At 44.9% G+C, this 24,045-nt stretch overlaps 2 protein-coding genes and 1 long non-coding RNA gene across 3 annotated transcripts in view; 2 read left to right on the plus strand and 1 right to left on the minus strand.

Annotated features, from left to right (window-relative positions):
* LOC105353610 (hemicentin-1-like) overlaps positions 1–24,045 on the plus strand; it is a 703,897-nt gene that overhangs the window by 607,188 nt on the left and 72,664 nt on the right. The window lies entirely within an intron of this gene.
* On the plus strand, positions 1,114–3,977 carry sat1 (spermidine/spermine N1-acetyltransferase 1). Its single transcript, XM_004080801.4, has 6 exons — positions 1,114–1,383; positions 2,149–2,200; positions 2,269–2,349; positions 2,546–2,647; positions 2,715–2,755; positions 3,049–3,977. The coding sequence occupies exons 1-6, from the start codon at positions 1,321–1,323 to the stop codon at positions 3,223–3,225; spliced, it is 516 nt and encodes a 171-aa protein (XP_004080849.1). The 5' UTR covers positions 1,114–1,320; the 3' UTR covers positions 3,226–3,977.
* LOC111946609 lies at positions 7,129–9,421 on the minus strand. Its single transcript, XR_002872331.1, has 3 exons — positions 8,350–9,421; positions 8,163–8,231; positions 7,129–7,799 (listed from the first exon to the last, which is right to left on the minus strand). It is a non-coding gene; the product is annotated as an uncharacterized LOC111946609 (long non-coding RNA).

Consider the following 24,045-nt stretch of genomic DNA (forward strand, 5'->3'; position numbering starts at 1 on the left):
GGTGTGTGAGTGAGTGAGTGCATGGCCCTGAAACAGACTGGAACTTGTTCAGGGTGTCTCCTGCCTTTAGCCCAACAGTAGCTGGGCTAACTCCAGCTGCACTGTGACCACAAAAGGGATTCAGCTGGTTCTGAAAATTGAGGCACGATTCTTATCCATTACAATGCATCAAAGTATATAACACAATACAGAAACGGCAGGTGGGATACATATGTTACGCAGAAACACAAGGCCAGATATTATCTCTCCAGCTTGACCTGAATCTGCGGCTGGAAATACCTGTATGTCCACCAGAGCAGGATTGTTTACTAGCAAAAATAAAACTTTATATGAATTTTTGTATATTTAAATGGAAAGATATGTAAGTTCCAAACAGTGTACTTTTATTTAACAAGAACTGGGTAAATTAATAAACAATTGAATAACTACATTTTAGAAACAAATCAACTTGAAAATAAGACATCTACTAAAACTCATATATTTTTAAAATGTATAACTTATTTTTAAATATCTACCCAAGTGCATTTGGTCTGTGGTGTGTGGTAATGGCTTGCTGAAGTTTTCTGATAGTACTTTTAGTGTGCTGTTGTTTTCACCACAGTGGTTCACTGCTGGAAGATCTCAGTAGTTTCAACATAAACTTAAAGAACTGAGTCAAACAGACACAATAACTGAGAGGAAATAAAATCAGTTGTATTCTTCCATACATTGTTTTGGCTTGTCGGGCAGCTCTTTACCTGCAGGCCTCTGTTGTTTTCTGACCTAAAAAGACAGTCAGCCCAGCCCCTCCATCACAGACTTGGGAGGTGGAAAATTCCACTGATGTTGATTACAGGAGTCACTGCTGGTTTTGTTCTGACTTTAAACTTTTTCTTGTTGCTGTTTGCTTGATATATGTCCTATTCTATTTATGGATTCTAGAGTAAGTGATTCTTCAAAGAAAATTACTTTAACAGTCTCTTTTCCAGAGCACACATATGTAATGTCGCTGCGTATCAGCCTTTCTGCGGCCGCTGATTGGATGAAAACTGACCGCAGGGTGCCGCTGATTCGCCACAGATGAGGGGGCTGCTGGAACTGGCCAATAGCGTTCGAGCGCGAGCCGGGTGTATAAATAGTGTTGAAACAAAGGGAAGGAGTTAAACGGCAGTGACCCAGCCGAGGGTGAGCGCAGCTGAATGATCTTGTCCCGACAGACGCGTCCGGACCAGAGGCTGACTGTGGGGATAAAGCCACTCTGACGCGAATGAAGAAACTTCTCATCTTCCAGTTCACATACAGAGGACTTTTGACTAAAGGAAAAAAAGGGAAAAGAAGAAAATGGAGTATAAATTACGAAAAGCAGAGCCCAAGGACGTGCCAGACATATTACGACTCGTGAAGGTACGTAGATATAACGTCAACTACTATTAGAAAACAAAACAAAAAAAACCGGTCTGAACTGGACGCGCTTGTTCCGGTTAACGAGCCCTTTCTGCTGACGTCACGTTTCCCGCTTTGGAAACGTGTCGTCGACGGATAAAAAATACGGGAACTTTTTAGGAGAAGTGTGTCTGACAGCTGATGGTGAGACGGGAGGAAGGTCGGCAGGATGTCCGGCCGGCAGCTCAGCCCGGCGGCCTTTGTTTTTCAGCCAGACGGCTGGTGACCGAGTTAACTTCCGCCTCTCCATATATGGCTCTTCCGCCCGGCAGCTTAGCTTCTTATGGAGGCTGACCTCGGAGAAGTGTTATTATATGGTTGTGTAACGGCCGACCTGACACAGATACACACGTTTGACACAGTAACGCAGCTGAGGGGATGTCAGAATTTACAAACACAAGAAAAAAAAAACAACTAAAAACCGGAACAAAGAAGGAAATAAACGGCGCTTTTTGACACAACTTCATAAAAGCGGAAGTTGAAAACTTATCTGCCTAACCCGTTTAAAACTCTGCTGCAGACATAAAATACAGTACAAAGCAGCTGTCTTTAATAATAATCTCCAGCAGAAAACAAACTTTTATTTAGTGTTATTTGTCATTAGACGACGTCTTTGTCATCTGTGGAACATCCTGAGTCATCACTTTTTTTGGCTTCTGTCATGAACTTTTCTCTGGAAAAGTCTGCTCTCAGAATGTTTTTATCAACGCTCTGCTCTCATTCCAGGAGCTTGCTAAATACGAGGAGATGGAGCACCAGGTGGCGCTGACGGAGAAAGGTGAGTGTCCGGCGGCGTCCGCCCGCACGCCGACAGACCGTGTTTGATCATCGCCTGCTTCTGTGCAGATCTCCTGGAGGATGGATTTGGTGAAACGCCGTTTTACCACTGCATCATCGCTGAAATCCAAGGAGAGAGCAGCAGTGAAGGTAGGCGTGTGCCGCTCTGCTCAGCTTCCTGTTTGTTGGCAGGAAGAAGAGCCGCCGCCGGCTGCAGTTTGGGTTTAGTCAGACGTGTCGGCTCACGTGTGCTCTGGCTGGAGGCTCAGAGCAGCTGCAGGTCTGTGAAGGTTTCCTCCCTGCAGAATGGCCGGTGACCGCTGTCCCCCCCCTTGTCCCCATACAGATCCTAAGGTGGGGGGGTTTGCCATGTACTACTTCACCTACGACCCCTGGGTGGGCAAGCAGCTCTACCTGGAGGAGTTCTACGTGATGAACGAGTACAGAGGTGAGAGCAGCTCCTCCTGTCCTCCGGTGGGTCCCGAGCATCCCTGAACTCCTGTTGTCTCTTCCAGGTCTGGGGATGGGCTCGGAGATCCTGCGGCACCTCAGTGACGTGAGTTCGATTCCTGCTGCAGCAGCAACTGTTGATCGTTAACAAAACCTACAGTGTTTTTTAATCGATACCTTTTAGAATAAAAATATCACTTCTTGTAACATTCAAAACAAAATATATAAACATTGTTTTTTCTTATGAAATCCTGTAATGAAAAGACTCAGAACGTCTGTCTGCTCCGTTCCTCCTGTTGACTGCATGATGCTTCTGTGTCTGACTCATGAGCTGAGGCCTCCTCCTCCTCCTCATGTGACCAGCTGCTCTAACGTCTCCTTCTCTTGCTCCTGGTCCAGCTGGCGATGAAGACGCGCTGCACCGGCATGATGTTCGTGGTGGCGGAAAACAACGCCCCGTCCATGCAGTTCTACAAACGCCGCGGCGCGGAGGACCTGTCGCAGGAGGAGGGCTGGAGGCTCTTCAGGTTTGACAAGGACAGCCTCCTGAAGATGGCCACTCCAGCTGAAGAATGACAGGAGGTCCAGCAGGGCGGCGCAGGAGCAGGAGGAGACCCAGGAGTTCCAGCTCCACTCCCCTCTGCGCAGATGAAGCATGCAGATGTTTCGCTGTAATGGTTCTGGTGCAACACCTCTCTCTGATTTCTGATCTGAACTTTCCCACCAATAAAGAAATTCCTGATCTCAGAAGCTCCAGCCTTTCTGCTGTTTGACAGATCCGCTCATGTTCATGCAGCTCTGGACGTCCTCAAACGTGGACCTGCTCATCCGGGTTGAAGATGAGAACCTGAGCTCAGAAGAAGAGCTTTGAGAGGCAAACGGGGTCAGACTTGACCTGAAGGCTGAGTTTTAACATGCAGGCCCGTTAGAGGATTGTGTTAAGAAAATGTATTTCCATACTCATTATTTTCCATGTATTTATTTAAAGTCTTGGAGTTTGTTAGCTTAAATCCTATTATCATACCAAATCATAGTTTGTAGGCATGCTGGCTGGATGGTTTTTATTATTTTTAGTCTGGTGTTAACATGGTCGTTAGTCTTTCAGTTGATGGAACTGTAGACACTATATTCTTTGTTTTTCTTCAATGACCCTGGCATGCACTCGCACTTGTCTGCAGCCGCTCAGCTTCATAACAGCACTCAGCTCCCTGGGAGGTGAAGGCCGCAGACATGCAGCCGTGAGGAAAGAAAGGCGGAACCTCCAAAACGCTTGAATGTAACCGTTGTCTGTCTGCTCCTTGCTTGCAAGTAAAGCTTGAAAAGATAAACTTTTGAGTCTTATTGAATCTTTTTGCATGTCTGGAAAAACTGTCTGTGAGCCAACGGCGTCTTTACAGCCCGCCTTCAGAAATCTTTCCTGACAAGAGGGTTGTGTCTGGAAGGTCATCCGATTTCAAATATGCAAATCAGACCTGTGATGCCCATTTTAGAGGGAGGAAGCTGATTGGCTGAGGCGACCCCTGAAGGGAAAAGCTGACAGGAACAGGAGAAGATGTAAACAAAGTTCCTTTTGGACCACAGATCTGCTGAAAACCAGAAGCAAATGGCTGAATCACAAATGCACAGCAGCATGACATCATCAGGTTTGGGGGGTTTCTTTCAGAAACTAGCAAATAACCCTTTTTTTTTTATGATTGGGTTTGTAAAAGCTGATCAGACCGTTTGAATGACTCCTCTCAGCAGTTTGATTTGATCACTCAGCAAATGCAAACTGACTAAACAGTAAACCTGGGGAGCAGTGAAGCTGCTGCTCCTCTTCACACAGGTCAGACTATCATCTATTCCCCTGCTCTTGTTTTCAGATTCGACCTCAGATTAGACTTTAGATTAGACTTTAGATCAGCCCGTTATCCTCAGATAAGTGAGAGTGATTCCACAGGAGTCAGCGCCTTTAGTCTGCTCCTGATAAGACGAAGAGGAAATGTTCCTTTATGGCGTCTGTCTGGATCCTCTCCTTTAGATTAGACTTTAATCTTAGAAACCCAACAGAACCAAGAATATTCTGTTTGCCTCTGGAATCTGTTTCAAGTTAAATAAACAAAACAATTACAGTTGACAGACAGAAATGTCCCCAAAAGGGGCTTTTCTCCTTCACTTCCTGATGTTTCTGGAAGGTCACAGAAACGTCGGCTGTGTGCCACAGGTCCACCCTGCCGAGTGGAAGAGTTTGTTTTCTTCTGCTTATCTTGGTTCAAGAACAGTCCAGAAGAAAAACCTGCCCCATAAAAGTGTTGAGTAATGGAGCTCAGAGGTGCAGAGGAAAAACACAGAAAAGGAGTAAACTTTAACCTTTCAGTGCAGGAGGAGGACAGTCCCATCAGAGGAGCACCAGGAAGGAGCTGCAGCCCTCGACGTGTCTGACTTCAGTTATTTATTTCATTGAGGTCTTTCAGGAAAACACCTCAACCTTCTGAGAAAGGCTGTTTTTAGCTTCTATGTTCTCAGGACTTCCAGGGTCCTTACAGTATGTGCAGTGATGAGGAATCGCAGTCATGAGTTCTACAGTGTTTTAGTTTGGAACGATTTAAGACCTAAGAATGATATTCAAGAATACAGCTTTTTAAAAATCCAATCACATTAAAGGCACATTCAGGACATCACACATCGGAAATGAACTTGTTAAACTACGATGCCAGGAGTCCAGCTCTGAAAAAATGGACCAAAGAGCAAAGAAAAATGATTTGATTTGTTTTTGCTGAAAAACACGCATTTTATTTTTATTTCCAGTCTTTGTTTTTTTCTGCAACATGTTCATTTTTGTATAATTTTAACAGGATATATTTGGGTGGAGAGCAAAATATTATGCGTTATTTAAGGCCGAAATGTCTTTATTCTGTGTTCATATTTTGTTTTCATTCATATAAATATATGTTCAAAAAGTTCAGTTTTAAAGCTTTCAAAGTTTTACAAGTTTATCTTTAGAGTGTTCATTAAATGTTTCTCCTGTTCAGCAGAACCTCTAGCATCTTCTGGATTTTGGCCTCCTGTCCGATTGACTTTGACACCTCTCTAAAACCAGTAGATCAAATTCTTGCTTTTATTAATTGTTGTGTGAAATAGCCAAAATAAAAAACAGGAAACACAACACAATGTGGTCGATTGGGGTGTGGGGTAAGTCCTGGGGAGTAAGTCAGTGTGGAACCGCCACTAGTGGAGGTCATTTTAGTCCAGTGAACTCATTGTTAACAATGTTCTTGTTGAACTTTGATCATCTTGAAGGACATCTGTGAAGAAGATTAAGATTCAAAGTGTGTTTCTGAGTACCGGTATTTCTTTTTTCACATTGTGAGGAATCAGAACATAAAAAATGTCCTTTGAAAAAGCTTGTAGTAACATACAAACTACAATCAGGAGGTCACAAGCTCCCTGCTCCGCTCCATTCTGATGCATCCACTGTCAGACAAATAGATCCATGAACGTCTTTGTTTTCCTCGTCTGAGCTGGAATCTGGATCAGACCTGTACGGCTCCAATGCTCCGATATTGCTGCCATTTTTGTTGAAACAACTAAGTCTATGAATGAATGTGATTTGATATTTGACGATATACAAACCATAAACAACATTTACGTCAGTGGTTGACCATAAAATAGGATAATTAAAAAAAATATCTGATTGCTTCATGTTGATAGTCCTTACAGTGTTTCTGTCGCCCTCTTGTGGTCACATATAGAACAAATAATTTGCATTGAAGCTGAAGGAGCAATTGGTCAGTAAAAATTCTAAATGTGTTTTACCAATATTTAAACTACAGCCTACTTTGTGGCCTACATTCTCATCATTGAACATGTTAATGCCATTATTGTGGCTGATTAACTTGAATTATTTGAAAGAATAGAAATATTAAATGTAGTGGAGCATCAAGATTTGTCACCTGATGATGAGAAAATGTATGGACTTGAAGTCTTTTATTTGGAGCCCTTTTCATGAAGCCATACAGTGGAACCACTTTAATGAGGTCAAAGGTCAAGCAAAATTAATTTGGTTTAGTCTATTGCAGGTAATTTTTTAATGGTCTGTTAAAGTAGAAAAGGGTTAGATTAATGCTCCAAGGTGTAAGCCTCTTAGACATGACGTTCTCATACATGAACATCACATTTTGGGCTCGTTTTACCACTGCAGCTGTGACGACGTGCACACTTACCGGACTACTTGGTGGGAAGTGTTAGTATAAACATCCCACAGTCATTCAACCAGTACAACACAATTATTGGATGTGACTCACACAAATCTCAAAGAACATGGAATAAACATCATTAGCTGCGAACTCCTGAGCTCAACACAACAGATTCTAAATGAATGTTTGACACTGCACTGTAGTTGAATGACTGAAAAGAATGCTGAGAAATTGAGTTGACAGATTTACAGGAATTTTTCTACAATTAGACACAAAAATATATATGACAAATTATTAGACTTAAGGATTTATTTTTCCAATTATAAAAACATCTTTTAACAACATGAGACCTTGAAAAAATTGCTGATGTCATCAATGAAAATACAACTGCTGATGTCATCAGATGATGTCATATTCATGACATCAGATAATGTTTATGACATTAAATGATGTCATAAACATCATTTGATGTAGTCAGGACGTAGTCAAAACATGTCAAGACATGTCATCGTTTCAACTTTCATAAATAGGACCTCAATCCAAAAGTGCATCACTTGGTCTTTCATGCTGAAGAGCTTCACTTGTGAAACCACGTTTTACGGAGAAGAAAATCCGCCATTTTAAAAACATAGGATTTCCACTTTTGATTCTATTTTGAGAAAAATGCATCAAATTCAGGACAATCCAGAAGATCAATCAGGTGTAAAGTCCTCATTAGACAGCACCCAAAGACAGCTGCTGTCAGAGGACAGAAAAGTGCCCACGGTCTGGATCATTGGGTCGGGTCACTACATCACTGGGGCAGAATATACAGCTAATCGATGCTATGGACAAAACTTTGGTGTCAATGCAAAAATCCATTGGATGGCAAAAGTCAGCATGCGCTGGAGGGATGTTCTTAAGCATTTTTATAGCCAGTTGTCCCAACAAAGGAGTTCCCCAGACCTTTTGGTTCTCCACGTTGGCAGCAACGACCTGGGAAACACAAATGTGTCAGATCTTGTCAGTAAAATGGTCAAGGACTTGACACACCTCCATCAAGCTTTTCCCCAAATGAAAATAGCTTATTCCTGCATAACTCCAAGGTTAGCATGGGGGGCATTTGATCCCAGTAAAATAAATGAGGACAGGAAGACGGTCAACAAAAGTATTAAATCCAGCGCCGGATTATTCAATGGTGCTGTGATAGAGCATCCAAAACTGACACTAGTTGAAAGTCATCTGTTCAAACCAGGTGGAATACACTTCACCTCAAAAGGATTTGAAGTGTTTGTAAGCTCCATCCGTGAAACAATTGAACAAACTCTCCACCAGACATTGTCAAGAGGCCAAACTCACCAGCCTCAGTCATGTCTTCGTGTCCCTTCTACATCTAGCCCAATCCAGCCTGACAACCCAAAGCCTAATCTGAAAAGAAAAGTCAGTTCAGAGGAGCTCTCACAGAGCAGAGTCAGCACACATTTGTCCCCAACCAAAAAGCAAAAAGTCATCTGTGAAAATGATAGCCAGGGTAGGCAGCACTCACCAGATTTTAAAAGCCTTTTTGCTGGTCTACCACCATTTGAGACAGAAATCCAGCCTGAGAAGAGGGAAGAGGACACATCAAGCTCCCCTGACCTCAGCTTTTCAACAAACAGCTCACCAATGGAAACACCCAAAGTCACCAGACCGCCTGATGTCTGGATCGTTGGGTCAACTTATATTTCACGGGCACAGCCTGCAGCTAAACATCTTTTTGGACAAAACTTGGAACTTGATGCTAATGTTAAGTGGATTGGAATTAGACACGTGGACTGGAAGGACGTTGTTGATAACCTTCATCACACAATCTCCAAAGAAGATGGTCCCCCTGAAATTTTAGTTATCCAAGCTGCAGGAAAAGAATTGGGACGAATGCCTCCAATACAGATCGCAAATCAAATGTTAAAAGACCTGAGGCTTCTGAGACAAACGTACCCTCAAATGAGAATAGTTTTGTCCCTCATCCTTCCAAGGAAAAGTGGGAAATTAGATCATCTTTTTCAGAAGGATAAAAGCTGGACATTAGTCAATGAAATTATGAAGGGGTATACCGACCGGTTCGATGTAGTGGAGCATCAAGATTTGTCACCTGATGATGACAAAATGTATAGACCTGATGGAGTAACTTTAACATTACAAGGAAATCAAATCTTTCTAAACAACATCCACACTGCCATCCAGAAATGCCTCCAAGAACAAGATGAATGGATGACTTCTTGTCTTGACAGACCTTTTTAATGAGCAGGATTTTTTCAATTGGCTGAAATAATTAACAACAAGCACCAAAGAACCTTGGATGATGAGCTACTCCAAATTCAAATTTTCTATTGAGGGTTGATACATTTTGAATTGAAGACACATTTGTTTGGATGAAAACAGATTTAAGCTTTAGGCCTGCAATGTATGGGTTTTCTCCGAGTCTTTCGGTTTCTCCCACAATCCCAAAAAACATGCCAGCAGAAAGCTGGAAAAAGAAAAGCTCCAGCTGCCTCAAGAATTAAAAAATATTGACCAACAGAGCCAGGACCCTGACAAGAGTTGGCAAATGGAGGCAGCAGCTAAAAAGGAAAAAGAAATCTTAGAAGATTTTCTCTCAAGCATCAGGAACGCCATCTTAAAGAACCTGGTGCAACCCCCAGCCCCCACCCCCAGCATTAAAAAAAGGTCCCCTACAGATTTAACATTTCAAAGTTCCTCAACAATTCGGCCACTGACTGCCAGGTCTGTACCTCCAAACCCAAGAAGAAACTCTTCCTCCCTAAAAGTCTCTCTACACTCTGTGGAAAAATCCCCAAAAGAGCTTCAAAAACAGGGGCAGCACGTCTGTCTGTTGGTTAACATCGTTTGCTGACAGGACCACGTCTGCGTGGGTTTTCTCCGAGCACTTCGGTCCCCCCCACTTTTACAAATATATTAGTAAATATTCAGTGACCTTTATAACAAGAATAAACAAATTAAAATAAAAACATTCAATTTGATTCAATTAAAATAAATTATCAGTCACCATATCTATAGGGAAATAAGTCCAACAAATCCTGGCAGTCCTGTGGGTTTTCTCCGAGGACTTCGGTTTCCCCACAGTAATTCTTAGTAATTGGCTAGTGACTGATGAATTCCCCTCCCTGAATCGCCACCTTATCGTGGTGGAGGGGTTTGCGTGCCCGAATGACCCCAGGAGTGGTGTTGTTAGACGCATTTGCCCTGTTGGGTTGTTTCATGGTAAACTGCTCCTGGGGGACGGGCCAGACTAAGGGCGATTCAAACAAACAACATTTTATTACAGGATAAAATTCATCCTCCCAACAAGATTGACCTGGGCCTCAGCCTGGAGCCAGAACTGGAGGAGGGACTAGTTTGTAATGGCTGTTACTACCACCATGTTTTCTTTTGGGGTCAGACCAAATGAGCTCCATGGCTTCACCTCTGACTCTGTTTGTAACTTTGATGGACAGAACTGCTTTGGGCAGCCACACACAGAGGTTTGACTTCAGCAGCCTTAGAATGGCATCTAGACTGTTCTGGAGGGAGTGGTGTTGGGAGAGTGGGTCCTTTTCACAGCAGAAACAAACTCAGACTAGGAGCTATGCAGCTTTCTGAAACGGTTCAGTTTGAATTTTCCCCATTTCAGTCTGGACTCAGGGGAGGACGTGGACGGGGGGGAGACAGTCCAGTTAGCTGAAAGTTGGTTGAAGCACAAGGCTGTCCTAGGTTCCTTTCATGTTTGGTCAAAAAACAGAAAGATACTGATAATGGTATGCCTGCTTTAGCAGGTTAGGGTTCAATTCCCTACGGTGTTCTGCCAAATATTTGGACTTTTATACATGAAAAGATGAGCATTGCAACCATAAAGCTGGATCAATGCTCATGTCCACCTGAGGATCAGAGAAGAGAATGAGTGGAAGACGGCTTTCCACATTTGAAATGCTTGGTTCTACCGTTCTGTCAAGCTGACGCCTCCCAGGTCCGTTAAGTCATGGTGAACAATGTTCTTCCTTGGACTCTGACTTCCTTTGTACTAGAAGCCACCCTGCCTCTCTCCAATCTGCTCTGATTGTGGAGTTAAAGACGTCAATAGCTGAGTAGTTATCTTTTAGTAATTTACTTATTTACTTATTTTTCTCTTTTTATTTGGGTAGTGAAAACAGTCAAACATGAAAAATAGAACATCAAGGTTTTTTACAAACCCATATTTTCTTTTTAACATCACAACATAAACAGGCAGCAGGTAAAAAAACAAAAAACAAAAAAAAACTAAATAAATAAAAAACCGTGATCACCAGCGGCAAAAGTCTAGTACAGGTTATTTCACATTTCACCAGAACAGAGTTCAATCCAAAGAAAGATTAGCTTTATCCAGAACTGGTTGTCAGATTTTTGTGAATTCCTCAATGTTGTCATGAAGGGTATGTGTTAGCCTTTCCAGAGGGAGAATCTTAAAAACCTCTGTTAATCTGTCCTCTATGGTCAGAATGTCCTTGGAAATCCAGAATTTCAGAATGTTTTTTCTTGCTACAAACAGAAGAATTTCAATTAGCTTGGCGTTGTGTTTTTTACCTAGTGCCTTTTACTTTTACACTGAAAGGGTTAGAGTTCCACACTATATCCCAACAGTATTTTCACTTCCTTTTTTATTTCAGTCCAGTAATTTTGTATCCCACTACACTTCCACAGCATGTGTGCATATGTACCTATTTCACTGTTACACTTGCAGCAGTAGGGAGAGTCTAAGCCAGGGGTGGCGAACAAGGGGCGGCTCTTGGACAATGAGCGTGCGGCTCTTTGCGTCTCGTCATATTTTCCATCTACTGTGCCTCATTTCATATTTTTTTCCCTCTTAAACCACACTCAAATCATCAGAGGGTATTAAAAATAAATAATTAATAATACAAGTAATTTGGCAGGGTGTGTGTTTGATTCTGCTCCCGACACATACATGACCGCCAATCATTTGCGCGGGTTACGTCCAGTGCCGGAACACATAGATAAAGATTGATGTGCGTACAGACCGTTACCCTCATGGTCAAAATGGTAAAGTATACCTATAAACACAGGATGTTTCTGGAAGAACGGGAAGATTCTTACTTTTTACTGAACAGAATGGCGTCACTATGTTTATTATTATGAGCTTTTGGAAGCAGTAACATTGGTCATGGCAGAAAAGAACAAAACGGATCCCGGAGAAAATGAAATTCTTCCTGATCTGACACAAATTGTCTCCTTTATTAACAAGTTGAAGCTTTTCAAAGTGCACATTCAAAACGGCAATCATCCCACTTTCCTTCTTTGTGGAGCTCACAGCAGAAAGCTGCAATCAGATGAATGAAGCGCAGAACGTGACGCTGCTTGCGCAACTGGACGGAAACGACCGCAGATCACTTTTCTCATGGATCCTTTAATGCAGAGACTGAGTCCCTGAGATCCCTGCTTGTCACTGACGAGGCAGCGAGAGAACCGGAGATAAATGAGCAGAAATCTCTCTGAAAGAAGGCCCTGATGTAATTTGGAGAACTGACATCGGTCCGTTCTGACCGACACTCACGTAAAGGAGCTGATCAGAGAGGCTACAACTGGCCTGTGTGGTGTGGTGTGTCAGAGAGAGGCAGAGAAAAGAGTGAGATGAAGAGAAAGAGAGAGAGTGTGTGTATGAAATTAGAGAGAGGTGCCTGTGTGTGTGGAGGGGGTATCTGACCTCTAGGGTAGTATCTGTGTTAACTCTGGCTAAGCTGCATTGATGTGTATTGAAGGTGGACTCTTTCCTTGAAATAAACACAAGTACAATACTGCTGTTCTGTTGTTGATACGTTCACCCTCCTGCTGCTCAGCCGTACTCCCTCTGGAGGTCGCTCTTCTTCTCTGTCTGTTGCTTCTCCCCACAGCTGGTTCTCATTTTACTTTGATTTGGTTCCTTTTTAAGGTCTCTGTCCCTGCATATGTTTGTCGCAGCGTCTTGTTTGGATGTTCTCTGTTTGGTTTAGCGCTTTGGCATTAAATAGCCTTAAGAGTTCATTAGTCTCCTGGTTCTTCCTGCATCTGGGTTAACCCCCTTGGTTTCACGTAACATTACGCTGCGACCATGTCCAACCCAGCAGGAGATTCGTCTCGACGAGACTTACCCGGATCCTCCGCCGGTGATGGTTTCGTCACCGGGACGGAGCGGGCAGACCTGGCTCAGGAGTTGCGAGGATTCATGTCAGGTATGCAGCAGCTCCACGAACGCCTCTCCCACCTGGAACGTGCGCCCTCGTCTTCTCCTCGGCAGACCAGACTGGGCCATCCTGAACCGTTTGAAGGGACTGCTGCAGACTGCCGGGCGTTTCTTACTTCCTGTCGGTTGCAGTTTGACTTTAATCCTGACGATTTCCCCTCCGAGCAGAGCAAGGTGGCGTTTGCTCTGAGCTACCTAACCGGAAGAGCCAAACGATGGGGACTGGCGGAGTGGGAGCGCGGATCGGAGCTGTGTCGCTCCTTTCGGGTCTTCTCCGCTCGGCTTCTCACGGTATTCGATCCCACCACGCCTCATTGTGCTGCTGCGTCGGAGCTTCTTCGCCTTCAGCAGGGATCCCGTTGTGTCTCGGACTACGCGGTGGAGTTCCGGACCTTGGCTGCCAGCACCCGCTGGCCAGATGAAGCACTGCTCGACGTCTTCCTGCAGGGCCTGTCTGACGCTCTCAAGGACGAGCTGGCAGCGAGAGAACTTCCAGACGACCTCGAGGAGCTATCGACCTGGCGGTTCGTATCGACCGGAGGATGAGGGAACGGGGTAACGAGCAACGCAGCCTTCCTGGTTACCGCCCACCGCGTCCCGCGGAGGTTCCCCCGCCTCTTTCAAACTCCTCCCCGGAGCCCATGCAGCTCGGAGCGGGCCGTCTCTCTCCAACTGAACGGCAGCCCTACATGCGGGAGGGACTTTGCCTTTATTGTGGACGTTCGGGACACGTTGTGCGCAACTGTCCGGGAAACGCCAGGGCTCCCCAGCAGTGAGGAAACTGGTGAGCCGCAACCATTCTTTTTCCTCGCCTTCTCGTCCCTCCACCAAGGTTTTGGTGGCATATGCTGGAGCCCAGGTGGAATTTGACACTCTTATTGACTCGGGGTCTGATGGGGATCTGATCTCCCAGGAGGTGGTGGACAGACTGAAAATCCCCACCGAACCTCTGTCTCCAGCATTGGACATTCATGCCATTAATGGGACCCTCATACACAAGGTTTCTACTCGTACTGTTAAAATTTCTGTGTTGATCTCTGGAAACCACTCTGAGACCATGTCGTTTTATGTTGTTGAATCCCTTAAACCTCCTGTTATTTTAGGGTTTCCCTGGTTGAGCAGACACAAACCTCACATCGACTGGGCCTCGGGGCGGTTCCTGTCATGGAGTCCTTTTTGTCTGCTTAATTGTCTTGCTTCTGCCTCTGTTCGTAAGGTTGTGGAGGTCCAAAAGTCTCCGGAGCCTCCAGAACTCTGTAAAGTTCCGTCTGTCTATCATGATTTGGGCTCTGTGTTTTGTAAAGTACGTGCTAGTTCTCTTCCTCCCCATCGCCCTTACGACTGTGCCATCGACCTCCTGCCAGGGACTCAACCACCGAGGGGTCACATTTACCCCCTGTCGCCACCTGAACGAGAGGCTATGGACTCGTATCTGCAGGCGAGCTTACAGGCGGGGCTCATTCGTCCGTCCTCTTCTCCGGCAGGAGCAGGTTTCTTTTTTGTGGGGAAAAAAGATGGGGGTCTGCGCCCTTGCATTGATTACAGGGGTTTGAACACTATTACTGTCCGTAACACTTACCCCTTGCCACTGCTGCACTCCGCTTTTGACCTGCTAAGCGGGGCTCGTATCTTTACTAAGTTGGACCTCAGGAATGCTTATCACCTGGTTCGAGTGAGAGAGGGTGACGAGTGGAAGACTGCGTTTAACACGCCTAGCGGGCACTTTGAATACCTAGTAATGCCTTTTGGTCTAACTAATGCCCCAGCAGTGTTCCAGAGACTGATCAATGATGTACTGAAGGATATGCTTAACCAATTTGTGTTTGTCTATCTGGATGATATTTTGATTTTCTCTCCTGACCCAGAGTCCCACGTGCAGCACGTCAGAGCCGTACTCCAGCGCCTCCTGGAGAACCACCTTTACTGCAAGGCCGAGAAGTGCGAATTCCACTCTACGCGGACTCGGTTCTTGGGGTATGTGGTTTCTCCTGGGAGGATCCAGATGGATAACTCCAAGGTTAAGGCTGTGTTGGAGTGGCCGGTTCCCTCTGGTCGGAAGCAACTACAGCGCTTCCTGGGATTCGCCAATTTCTACAGGCGCTTCATCAGAGGTTTCAGTGGCGTTGCTGCACCCCTTCATAAGATCACTTCAGCTAAGATGCGCTTTGTTTGGGATAAGGAGGCGGAGAGGGCATTTTGCGAGGTGAAGAGACGTTTCTCTACAGCTCCTATTCTGACTCAGCCTGATCCCTCCAAACAATTCATTGTGGAGGTGGACGCGTCTGAGTCTGGGGTAGGGGCTGTGTTGTCACAGAGAGCGTCTGATAATAAAATCCATCCCTGCGCGTATTTCTCCCTCAAGCTCACTCCTGCGGAGAGGAACTACGATATAGGGAACAGAGAGCTGCTGGCGGTGAAGGTGGCTTTGGAGGAGTGGCGCCACTGGTTGAAGCGGGCATTTCTAGTTTGGACCGATCACAAAAATCTCGAGTACATTCGTTCAGCCAAGCGCCTCAATCCTCGCCAAGCGAGGTGGACTCTGTTTTTTGACCGGTTTAACTTCTCCCTGTCCTATCGGCCAGGGAGCAAGAACATCAAGCCTGACGCCCTTTCTCGCCAATTCCAACAGGAGGAGTTGGAGGAGAACCCCACAGAGGCCACACCCATCATCCCTGGCCACCTGGTGCTTGGAACCACCCGTTGGTCCCTGGAACGGAGGGTACAGGCTTCTGCTCCCGATCCGGCCTCCATTCCCTCAGGCTGTCCAGAGGGCCGGTTGTTTGTACCATCTGACCTACGCACCATGGTTTTGAAGTGGGGGCACTCCTCTCGGCTGGCTTGCCATCCCGGAGTAACGAGGACGGGGTTTTCTTATAGCCCAGCGCTTTTGGTGGCCTACTATGTCCTCCGACATAAGGGCCTTTGTGTCTGCCTGTCCCGTTTGTGCCAGTGTGAAGACCCCCAGGTCCCTTCCCGCCGGCCTGCTTCACCCTCTACCTGTGCCGTCCAGACCTTGGTCCCACGTTGCAATGGACTTCATCACTGGACTGCCAAACTCAAGGGGTAAAACCGTCATTCTCACTATCATCGACCGTTTTTCCAAATTAGCCCATGCTATTCCCCTGCAGAAACTTCCTTCGGCCAAGGAACTAGCAACATTGATTTCACAGCATCTGTTTCGTCTTCATGGACTTCCCCTCAACATCGTCTCGGATCGGGGCCCCCAATTCATCGCGGCTTTCTGGAAGGAGTTCTGCAACCTCCTCGGGATCAAGGTCAGTCTGAGTTCTGGATTCCATCCTCAGACCAACGGCCAGGTAGAGAGGTACAATCAAGATCTGGAGACTTCCCTGCGGGCAATGTGCAGTAAGAATCCTAAGACCTGGGCTGCACAACTTCCCTGGGTAGAGTACTCCCACAATTCTCTAGTTAACTCCACAGGATACTCACCATTCCACGCCGCGTACAGATTCCAGCCCCCCTTGTTCCCGCACCAAGAACAATTGGCCTCCTCTTCGGGTCCGGCGGCTTTCGTGAGGAGGTGTCGCCGTACCTGGAGCAGGTTCCGCTAAGAACTCCTGCGGAACCAGGAGCGGCTCACTGTGGTGGCTAACCGTCGGAGGACCCCTGCCCCGGAGTACAAGGTGGGAGACAAGGTGTGGTTGTCTGCTACCGATGTTCCCTTGAAGGGTGGTTCCAGGAAGCTGCAGCCCCGGTACATCGGCCCATTCTCCATCACCCGAATCATCAACCCGGTGGCTGTACGACTGGAGCTGCCTTCCTCTCTGAAGATCCACCCAGTGTTCCACGTGTGCAAGTTGAAGCCTGCTAAGGTCTCTAGTCTCCAGCCTGCTCCAGCTCCTCCTCCTGCTCCTCGGATGGTGGACGGAGGACCTGTTTACACCATTCGGGAGCTTCTCGCCTCTAGGAGAGTGGGACGGGGCGTCCAATACTTGGTGGACTGGGAGGGTTACGGTCCTGCGGATCGGCAGTGGGTTCCAGAGCGCCACATCTATGAACCCAGGCTGATCGCCCGTTTCCATCGCCTCCACCCGGATCAGCCCCGTCGGGGTCCGTCTGGTAGCCGGACTTCGGGGAGGGGGTTATGATACGTTCACCCTCCTGCTGCTCAGCCGTACTCCCTCTGGAGGTCGCTCTTCTTCTCTGTCTGTTGCTTCTCCCCACAGCTGGTTCTCATTTTACTTTGATTTGGTTCCTTTTTAAGGTCTCTGTCCCTGCATATGTTTGTCGCAGCGTCTTGTTTGGATGTTCTCTGTTTGGTTTAGCGCTTTGGCATTAAATAGCCTTAAGAGTTCATTAGTCTCCTGGTTCTTCCTGCATCTGGGTTAACCCCCTTGGTTTCACGTAACAGTTGTAGGGAGAGGAGTGTGTTATGGTCAATAATACGGCTTTAATTGAGCGTGTGTGTGTGTGTGCGTCTTGGCAGGTCAGTGTGTGGTGTGGCTCTTTGACTCTCACAGTGAAAAAATTCGGCTCTTGGTGTCAAACTTGTTCGCCACCCCTGGTCTAAGCCTAGCTTGCTCCTCAGCAATGGTGTAAAATGGAGTCTGTGCAGCGTCCCTACGACTAAACACTGATGTCTTTGAACGTAGATGGCACACTGTTAAACTTTATTTGGGGTTGTAACTGTAATATGTTCCTTTATTCATGGTTGTATAAATATATGTTTAACTGAACTACTTGTCTCATATTTCTTCAATGCAATTTTTGTTTTAACTTGGAAAAAAGAAATTTTGTACACCTTACTGGATGTGGACTTGTGGTCAAATGTATGTGGGGTTTTTGTTCTGGGTATATAATGTCTGATCTGCAAGTACCGGAAAAAGTGGGACGGGGACAGAGAATATCTATTCTTTAAGGCTTCAAAGGATTCCAATGCATTCCCACTGTAGAGTTTGGCAAGCTGGTCTGAGCCCTTTTCATGCCAGAGTTTGAAAGCAATGTCGTTACATGATGGGATGAAATCTGGGCTCTATATTTGGGGGTTAATATAGAAAAGTGTTTTTTTAGTTTAAAGAAAAGTAACATTTTGCACCATGTACTCAAAGTGTTGGAGACCATTAAGATGTTTTATACTTCTGATTTAACCTTATTGTAACATATAAAGGGTCAATACTTTAAAGTTAGAATTCCACAGTTGCTAGATTCCATATCAATCCATGTATTTGAGACAGTAGGATTCACCCATTCATGTATATATATATATATATCCTATTTGTGCAGCCCAGTAATAGAAGCGGACATTTGGGTCAGCTAAACCCGCTTTACTTCTCTGTAATTTGCTCAGTTTCATTCTTACTTTCTTCCCCTGCCAAAGATAATGTGTAAATATTTTATCCAAATCCGAGAACCAGCTATTTGAAATTGAGTTTGGCAGCATCTGTAATGCATACATGAGTCTAGGGACTATATTCACTTTCAGCACACTTATCCCTCCTAGCCAGGAAACGGGTAGAGTTTTCCACTGGTCTAAGTCCTCCCAATACGTGTAATCGTTGGTTTTAGATTCAATTTGAGCAATTTATTAAGAGAGGGGCTCACTTTTATTCCGAGATAGGTTATTATCAGGGGACAGCCCTGCCGTGTTCCACGTTCTAAGGAAAATCGTTAGAACAATGAGAATTTGTAATAACAGCTGCTTTATGTGAAGAATCCAACAGCTTCATCCAGTCTACAAAGTTGGTGCCCAATTTAAACGTATCCCAGGTCTAAAAGAGATATGACCATTCAACTCTGTCGAATGCTTTCAGAGAGTCCAAAGACACAAGTAAGCCCTTCATTTTTTTATCTTGAGCTTGCCGTATAACGTTCAGGAGTCTGGAAATTTTATGGAAAGGAGTTTCTTCCTTTTATAAACCCTATTTGATCAGGTTTGATTAAGAGAGTTATGAAGGATTCAAGACTTAAGCTTAACATTTTGCTAAGATTTTGACATCTACATTGATAAGAGAGATTGGTCTATAAGAGGCTGGGTCTTCAGGGTCTTTTCCCTTCTTTAGGATCAGACAGATATTTGCCTGTGTCATTGTTTCTGGCAAGCGATGGGCTGTGTTGAAGCTGTAATAGGTAGATAGGGAACGATCCTGTCCTTAAAAGCTTTGAACCATTCCACAGGGAATCCATCTGGACCAGGAGATTTTCCACTGTGCATCAGTGAGATGGCTTTCAGAATTTATTTTTCTTCAATAGGTCTTCCTAGGATCTCCTGTTGCTCTTCTGATAATGTTGGCAGTTTAATTTGTGAAAAGTATCTATCCAGGTCTTACTAAGTGCTTACATTCTCTGATTTTATACAGAGACTTGTAAAAGGAGACAAATACAGAGCTAATACTGTTTCTGTCATAGTGGCTTGTTCCTTTAGAGTAGGGGCCTTAAACTTGCGGCCCGCGGGCTATTTGCGGCCCCCAAGATGATATTTTTTTTTGCCCCGGCCTTAATATGAAAGTTTAATGTTAATGCTTCCCCCCAGTTTTTTTTTATAAATGACACTTTTCAGTGTTGTGCGCTGAGCTGACGAACCAACCAATCACAGTGGGGTATGTGACTCTTGGGGGTGTGACATTGATTGGGCTTGAAGCAGAAGAACATTTAAGGCAGGAACCTGACAGCCCCCTCTCCAGAACACATTAAGGAGTTCCTTACTTTCCTTTTTAGAAAGTTTCTGTTCGCTCGTAATTTTCTAAATACATGCAGCCAGTGCTGAACTTTTTTCTGGGCCGCAGGGACCCGGGCTGCATATCTGTCTTAACCCCAACCAAACGGTTCTCCTGTGACTTCAGCACACCACTCCCGCTGGAGATGGGCCAGCTGTCACACACCTACATGCGTGACAGCTAACGGGGCTTTAACAGTAAACAGGTGCGAGCAACAACAAGAGCTCATGCTCCTGCCACCGAGTGATGACCTGTTCAGTGCACCTTTGCCCAACAGTAGCTGGGTTGCCTACAGCAATCCTGTGGTCCCAAAAGGGATTCAGTGGGTTCTGAAAAGCGCTAAAGAAAATGTTATTAGGTAAAAACAGCAAACCTTTTTGTTGCTTTTTTTCTGGCATGAAGGGGTACAAGGCTGCGCAGGGGTTAGTGCTTTCACTTCACAGTGACTCTAATCTTGTCCTTTATGTGTGGGGTTTGCATGATCTCCCGGTGCATGCGTAGGTTTTCTGCAGACACTCTGGGTTCCTCCCGCAGTCCAAAGACATGCTTCATAGGTTCATTGATACTCTAAATCAGGGGTCAGGAGCCTTTTTGGCCAAGAGACCCATAAACCCCACAAATTTTTAATTGTAATTTTGTGAGAGCCATACAATACGTTTAAAACTAAAAATGCAAGTGACGGTGTGCATTTTATGTAATTTCAACACTTTTAAAGTACAATAAGTCTGTGGATTCTTTTTAATAGATAGATGATAGATGATGACTTTATTAATCCTACCAGGGGGAAATTTCATATATCTGTGGCAAACAATAACATTGTTATTGTAGCGGACTGAGTCGGACTGGATGGCTGTTTGGTCGCGTTCTAAGTTCCGGAGTTCATTGAACGCATCAAGCAGAGATGCTGATTGGCCCTCAGTTCTGTCACTCAGCCTGTCGTTGGGTAGTTTGGACCAATGGGGTTCAGCTATGAGCCGGATAAGGAAATAGCAGGGCTGGTGCGGTAGCGGGGGAATAAATAGTTGGGGGCAGCGCTCTCGGCGGGAGAGACACAGGAGTTGCTGAATTAGTTGTACAGTGTTGGTTACGGCCAGCAGTAACCAGTATAGAGAACCTTAAGAGATTAAGTCTCCATGCCTCAGTGTGGGAAAGGGACTCTACATTATGATGTTGCTAATAATTGATGAGTATGTCTTACCATTAATGTGACTTCTGGTGCTGCATGGTGCTTTTGCTGATGGTCTAGTCTGGTTGATACGTGGTGAGTTTCAGCTTCATGCAGGCGTTGAGACTTTCATCCGTTAAACGTGATCATAGGTCTGAATGTTTTTTAGATGTGAGAAAGACTGCTCATGTGCAGACGTAGAGCCAAACATTGTCAGTACAGCAACACTCACACGCTGCAGTGTGTGGTATGTGACGGGCAGCGTGTCCTAATCACTGCGCCGCTTCACCTCGCTGCATGTGCCCACTACCCCTCCCCTTTTCCTTATCGCACGCGGCTCCTTCTCAAAGACGGGAGCGCGCATCTGCTGGGACGGCAATTCACAAGTCTCAAAGTTTCAGGCGATGCTATGCCGTTACAAACTGGCATCGCATCACGCCCGAGAAGGAGTGGTCTAATGAAACTTTTGTTTTTTATTACTAAAGGTTTGTCTGCGAGCCAGATGTGGGCCATCAAAAGAGGCAGATATGGTTCGCGAGCCATGGGTTCCCAACCCCTGCTCTAAATTGTCCCTAGGTGTTACTGTGTGTGGGTGTGTGATTGTGTGGCTCTGCTACAAGCTGGCAACCTGTCGGAAAACGCTAAGAAAGCAGAGAAATCAATTGCATGAAAAGTTTGGTACATAGTGGATTAAGTATTTCTTATTTGCCTCTTATTCATATTTCATTGTATATATTATCATTTTGTGTGCATGAAAGTTGATTTTTTATTTGATTTGATTCAGGGAAAAGTGATAAACGGATTCCAAATGTAAATATCTAAGTGTAGTGGTGAGACATGCATTTAAAAAAATTAAGAAAACTGACAACAAATCACTGTTTCCAAATAAAAATAAATAAGAAAGTGATGTCACCACTCATGTCAAAGAATGAAGAGGTATAAAACACAATAATAGGCTGATCTTGGTAAACAAAACAACTTGAAGTAAAGAAGTATATGCATAAAGGAAACTAACAAAACTACAACAAAAACAAAAATTCTCATCCAGAGAAAAGGACAGGATCTTACTTTGTTCCAACTTTGCCTCTGATTCCTCCGACTAAACAACAGCTCTTTGTTGTCTCACCACTTTCACAAGTTCTTCCCGCTTTACTGCAGGCCTGAATCTGTACATTCACTCATGCTCTGTGACTAATCATCTTGTTTGGGCGACACTCACTGACCTGTAATGTGCCGGGTCAGAGCTGCATTTAGCCACATTTCCCTCAAAACCTCGACAAGCTGAGAACTGGGAGGAGCATCGTGTGCTAAGCAGCGCCCCAACACCAAGCCCTACCAAGCTTCTTCATAAAGCTCATGTTCACAGACAAAGCCAGAGAGGATTTTATTACTGTAGAGTGGTTGTTTATTAACTTTCAACAGAAATGGCAGAAAAGTGTCTCCTTCCTCATTCTGATGTCTGAAAAGTAACACAATCTTTAACAGAGACTGATGGACCTGGCGACTAATAAAATGACTACAACTTTATTTTCATTTCAAAAACACAACAAAAAAACAATAATAATTGTAGAAAGTCTGATAATAACTATAAATCACATAAGCTCAAGTTAACTCGAGTGAACTCTACAGATTGTAACACTAATTTGATACTACTTAAATGCACTGACAAAAGCGGAACCAGGATTTTAAAAAGATCTGATTGATGGTTGAGTCAGACCTTCCAGACCTGCCCTAAAAGTTCACTTTCAGGTCAGAATCTAGATTCTGTAGAGCAGTGGTTCCCAACCCCCGGGCCGCCGACTGGTAAAAGTCCAATGGACAGTTGGTGCAGGTTGGTATTTTCTTAATATAATTCAGGTTTGTAATTATATTAAGAAAATACCAATTTTAGTGAAAGATTTTTTTTTAAATTTCCCTTTATCTGTTGCACTTAAAAGTTGGATGTGCCTCCCATCTTCAGTTTGCCTATCTCCCAAACAGATCCACAGATGATGCCATCTCCCACATCCTGCACTCTTCTCTCACTCACATTGACAGCAATAACAGGAACTATGTAAGGCTGCTATTTATTGACTACAGCTCAGCTTTCAACACCATAGTCCCCATAAAGCTAGCTTCCAAACTCATAGACCTCGGACTGAATTCTTCACTCTGCAAATGGATTCTGGATTTCCTCACCGGCAGACCTCAAGTGGTGAAACTGGGCCAGTACACCTCAAACTCCATCACCCTGAACGTAGGAGCCCCGCAGGGGTGTGTCCTGAGTCCCCTGCTTTACTCTCTCTACACACACGACTGCGTGTCTTCGCACAGCTCCACATCCATCATCAAATTTGCTGATGATACTGTGGTTCTGGGCCTCATTCACAACAACGACGAGACCGCATATTTGGACGAGGTAGAGAAATTGACATCATGGTGCCAGGACAACGGTCTCTCTCTGAATGTGAGCAAAACTAAAGAACTGATTGTGGACTTCAGGAAGAGACAACAGCAGCCCTACACTCCTCTTATGATCAGCGGGACCCCTGTGGAGAGGGTGAGCAGCTTCAAGTACCTTGGTGTAAACATCTCGGAGGACCTGACTTGGACTACTGACATTCAAACACAGGTTAATAAAGCAAGGCAAAGACTGTACCATCTGCGACAGCTGAGGAAATTCAGGGTCTCACCAGCAATCCTGAAAACCTTCTATTCCGGTGCCATAGAAAGTGTATTGACTCAGTGTATCACAGTGTGGTATGGGAACAGCTCAAGCCAAGACTGCAAAGCCCTGCAGAGAGTTGTGTGCGTAGCTGAGCGCATTTCAGGGTCTGCTCTCCCCTCTCTGCAGGACATCTACCTCAAACGCTGCAGAAGTAGAACAGCAAAAATCATCAAAGACTCCACCCACCCCAGTAATCATATTTTCACTCTGCTGCCATCTGGTAAGCGCTACCGTAGCCTGATGGCAAAGACAGAGAGACTCAGGAGGAGTTTCTACCCCCAGGCCATCAGGCTCTTAAACTTTAACTCTAAACGTGTATCTTAATTATTTAAGTCTACATTCCACATTCATGCACATTATTTTTGCATTCTATATTTAATTCTACAATACACATTATTTTCTTATTTCATCTTTACATAGCTTTACTTATGTATATTATGTATATTTTA

The sequence above is a fragment of the Oryzias latipes genome, chromosome 20, assembly GCF_002234675.1.
Source record: "Oryzias latipes chromosome 20, ASM223467v1".
Lineage (NCBI taxonomy): Eukaryota > Metazoa > Chordata > Actinopteri > Beloniformes > Adrianichthyidae > Oryzias > Oryzias latipes.

Bases quoted from the DNA above. Each gene is read 5' to 3' on its own strand.
- sat1 (XM_004080801.4), top strand. From the start codon at position 1,321: ATGGAGTATAAATTACGAAAAGCAGAGCCCAAGGACGTGCCAGACATA. The intron at 1,384-2,148 runs GTACGTAGATAT...CTCTCATTCCAG, and splicing joins ACATATTACGACTCGTGAAG to GAGCTTGCTAAATACGAGGA. The intron at 2,756-3,048 runs GTGAGTTCGATT...CTCCTGGTCCAG, and splicing joins TCCTGCGGCACCTCAGTGAC to CTGGCGATGAAGACGCGCTG.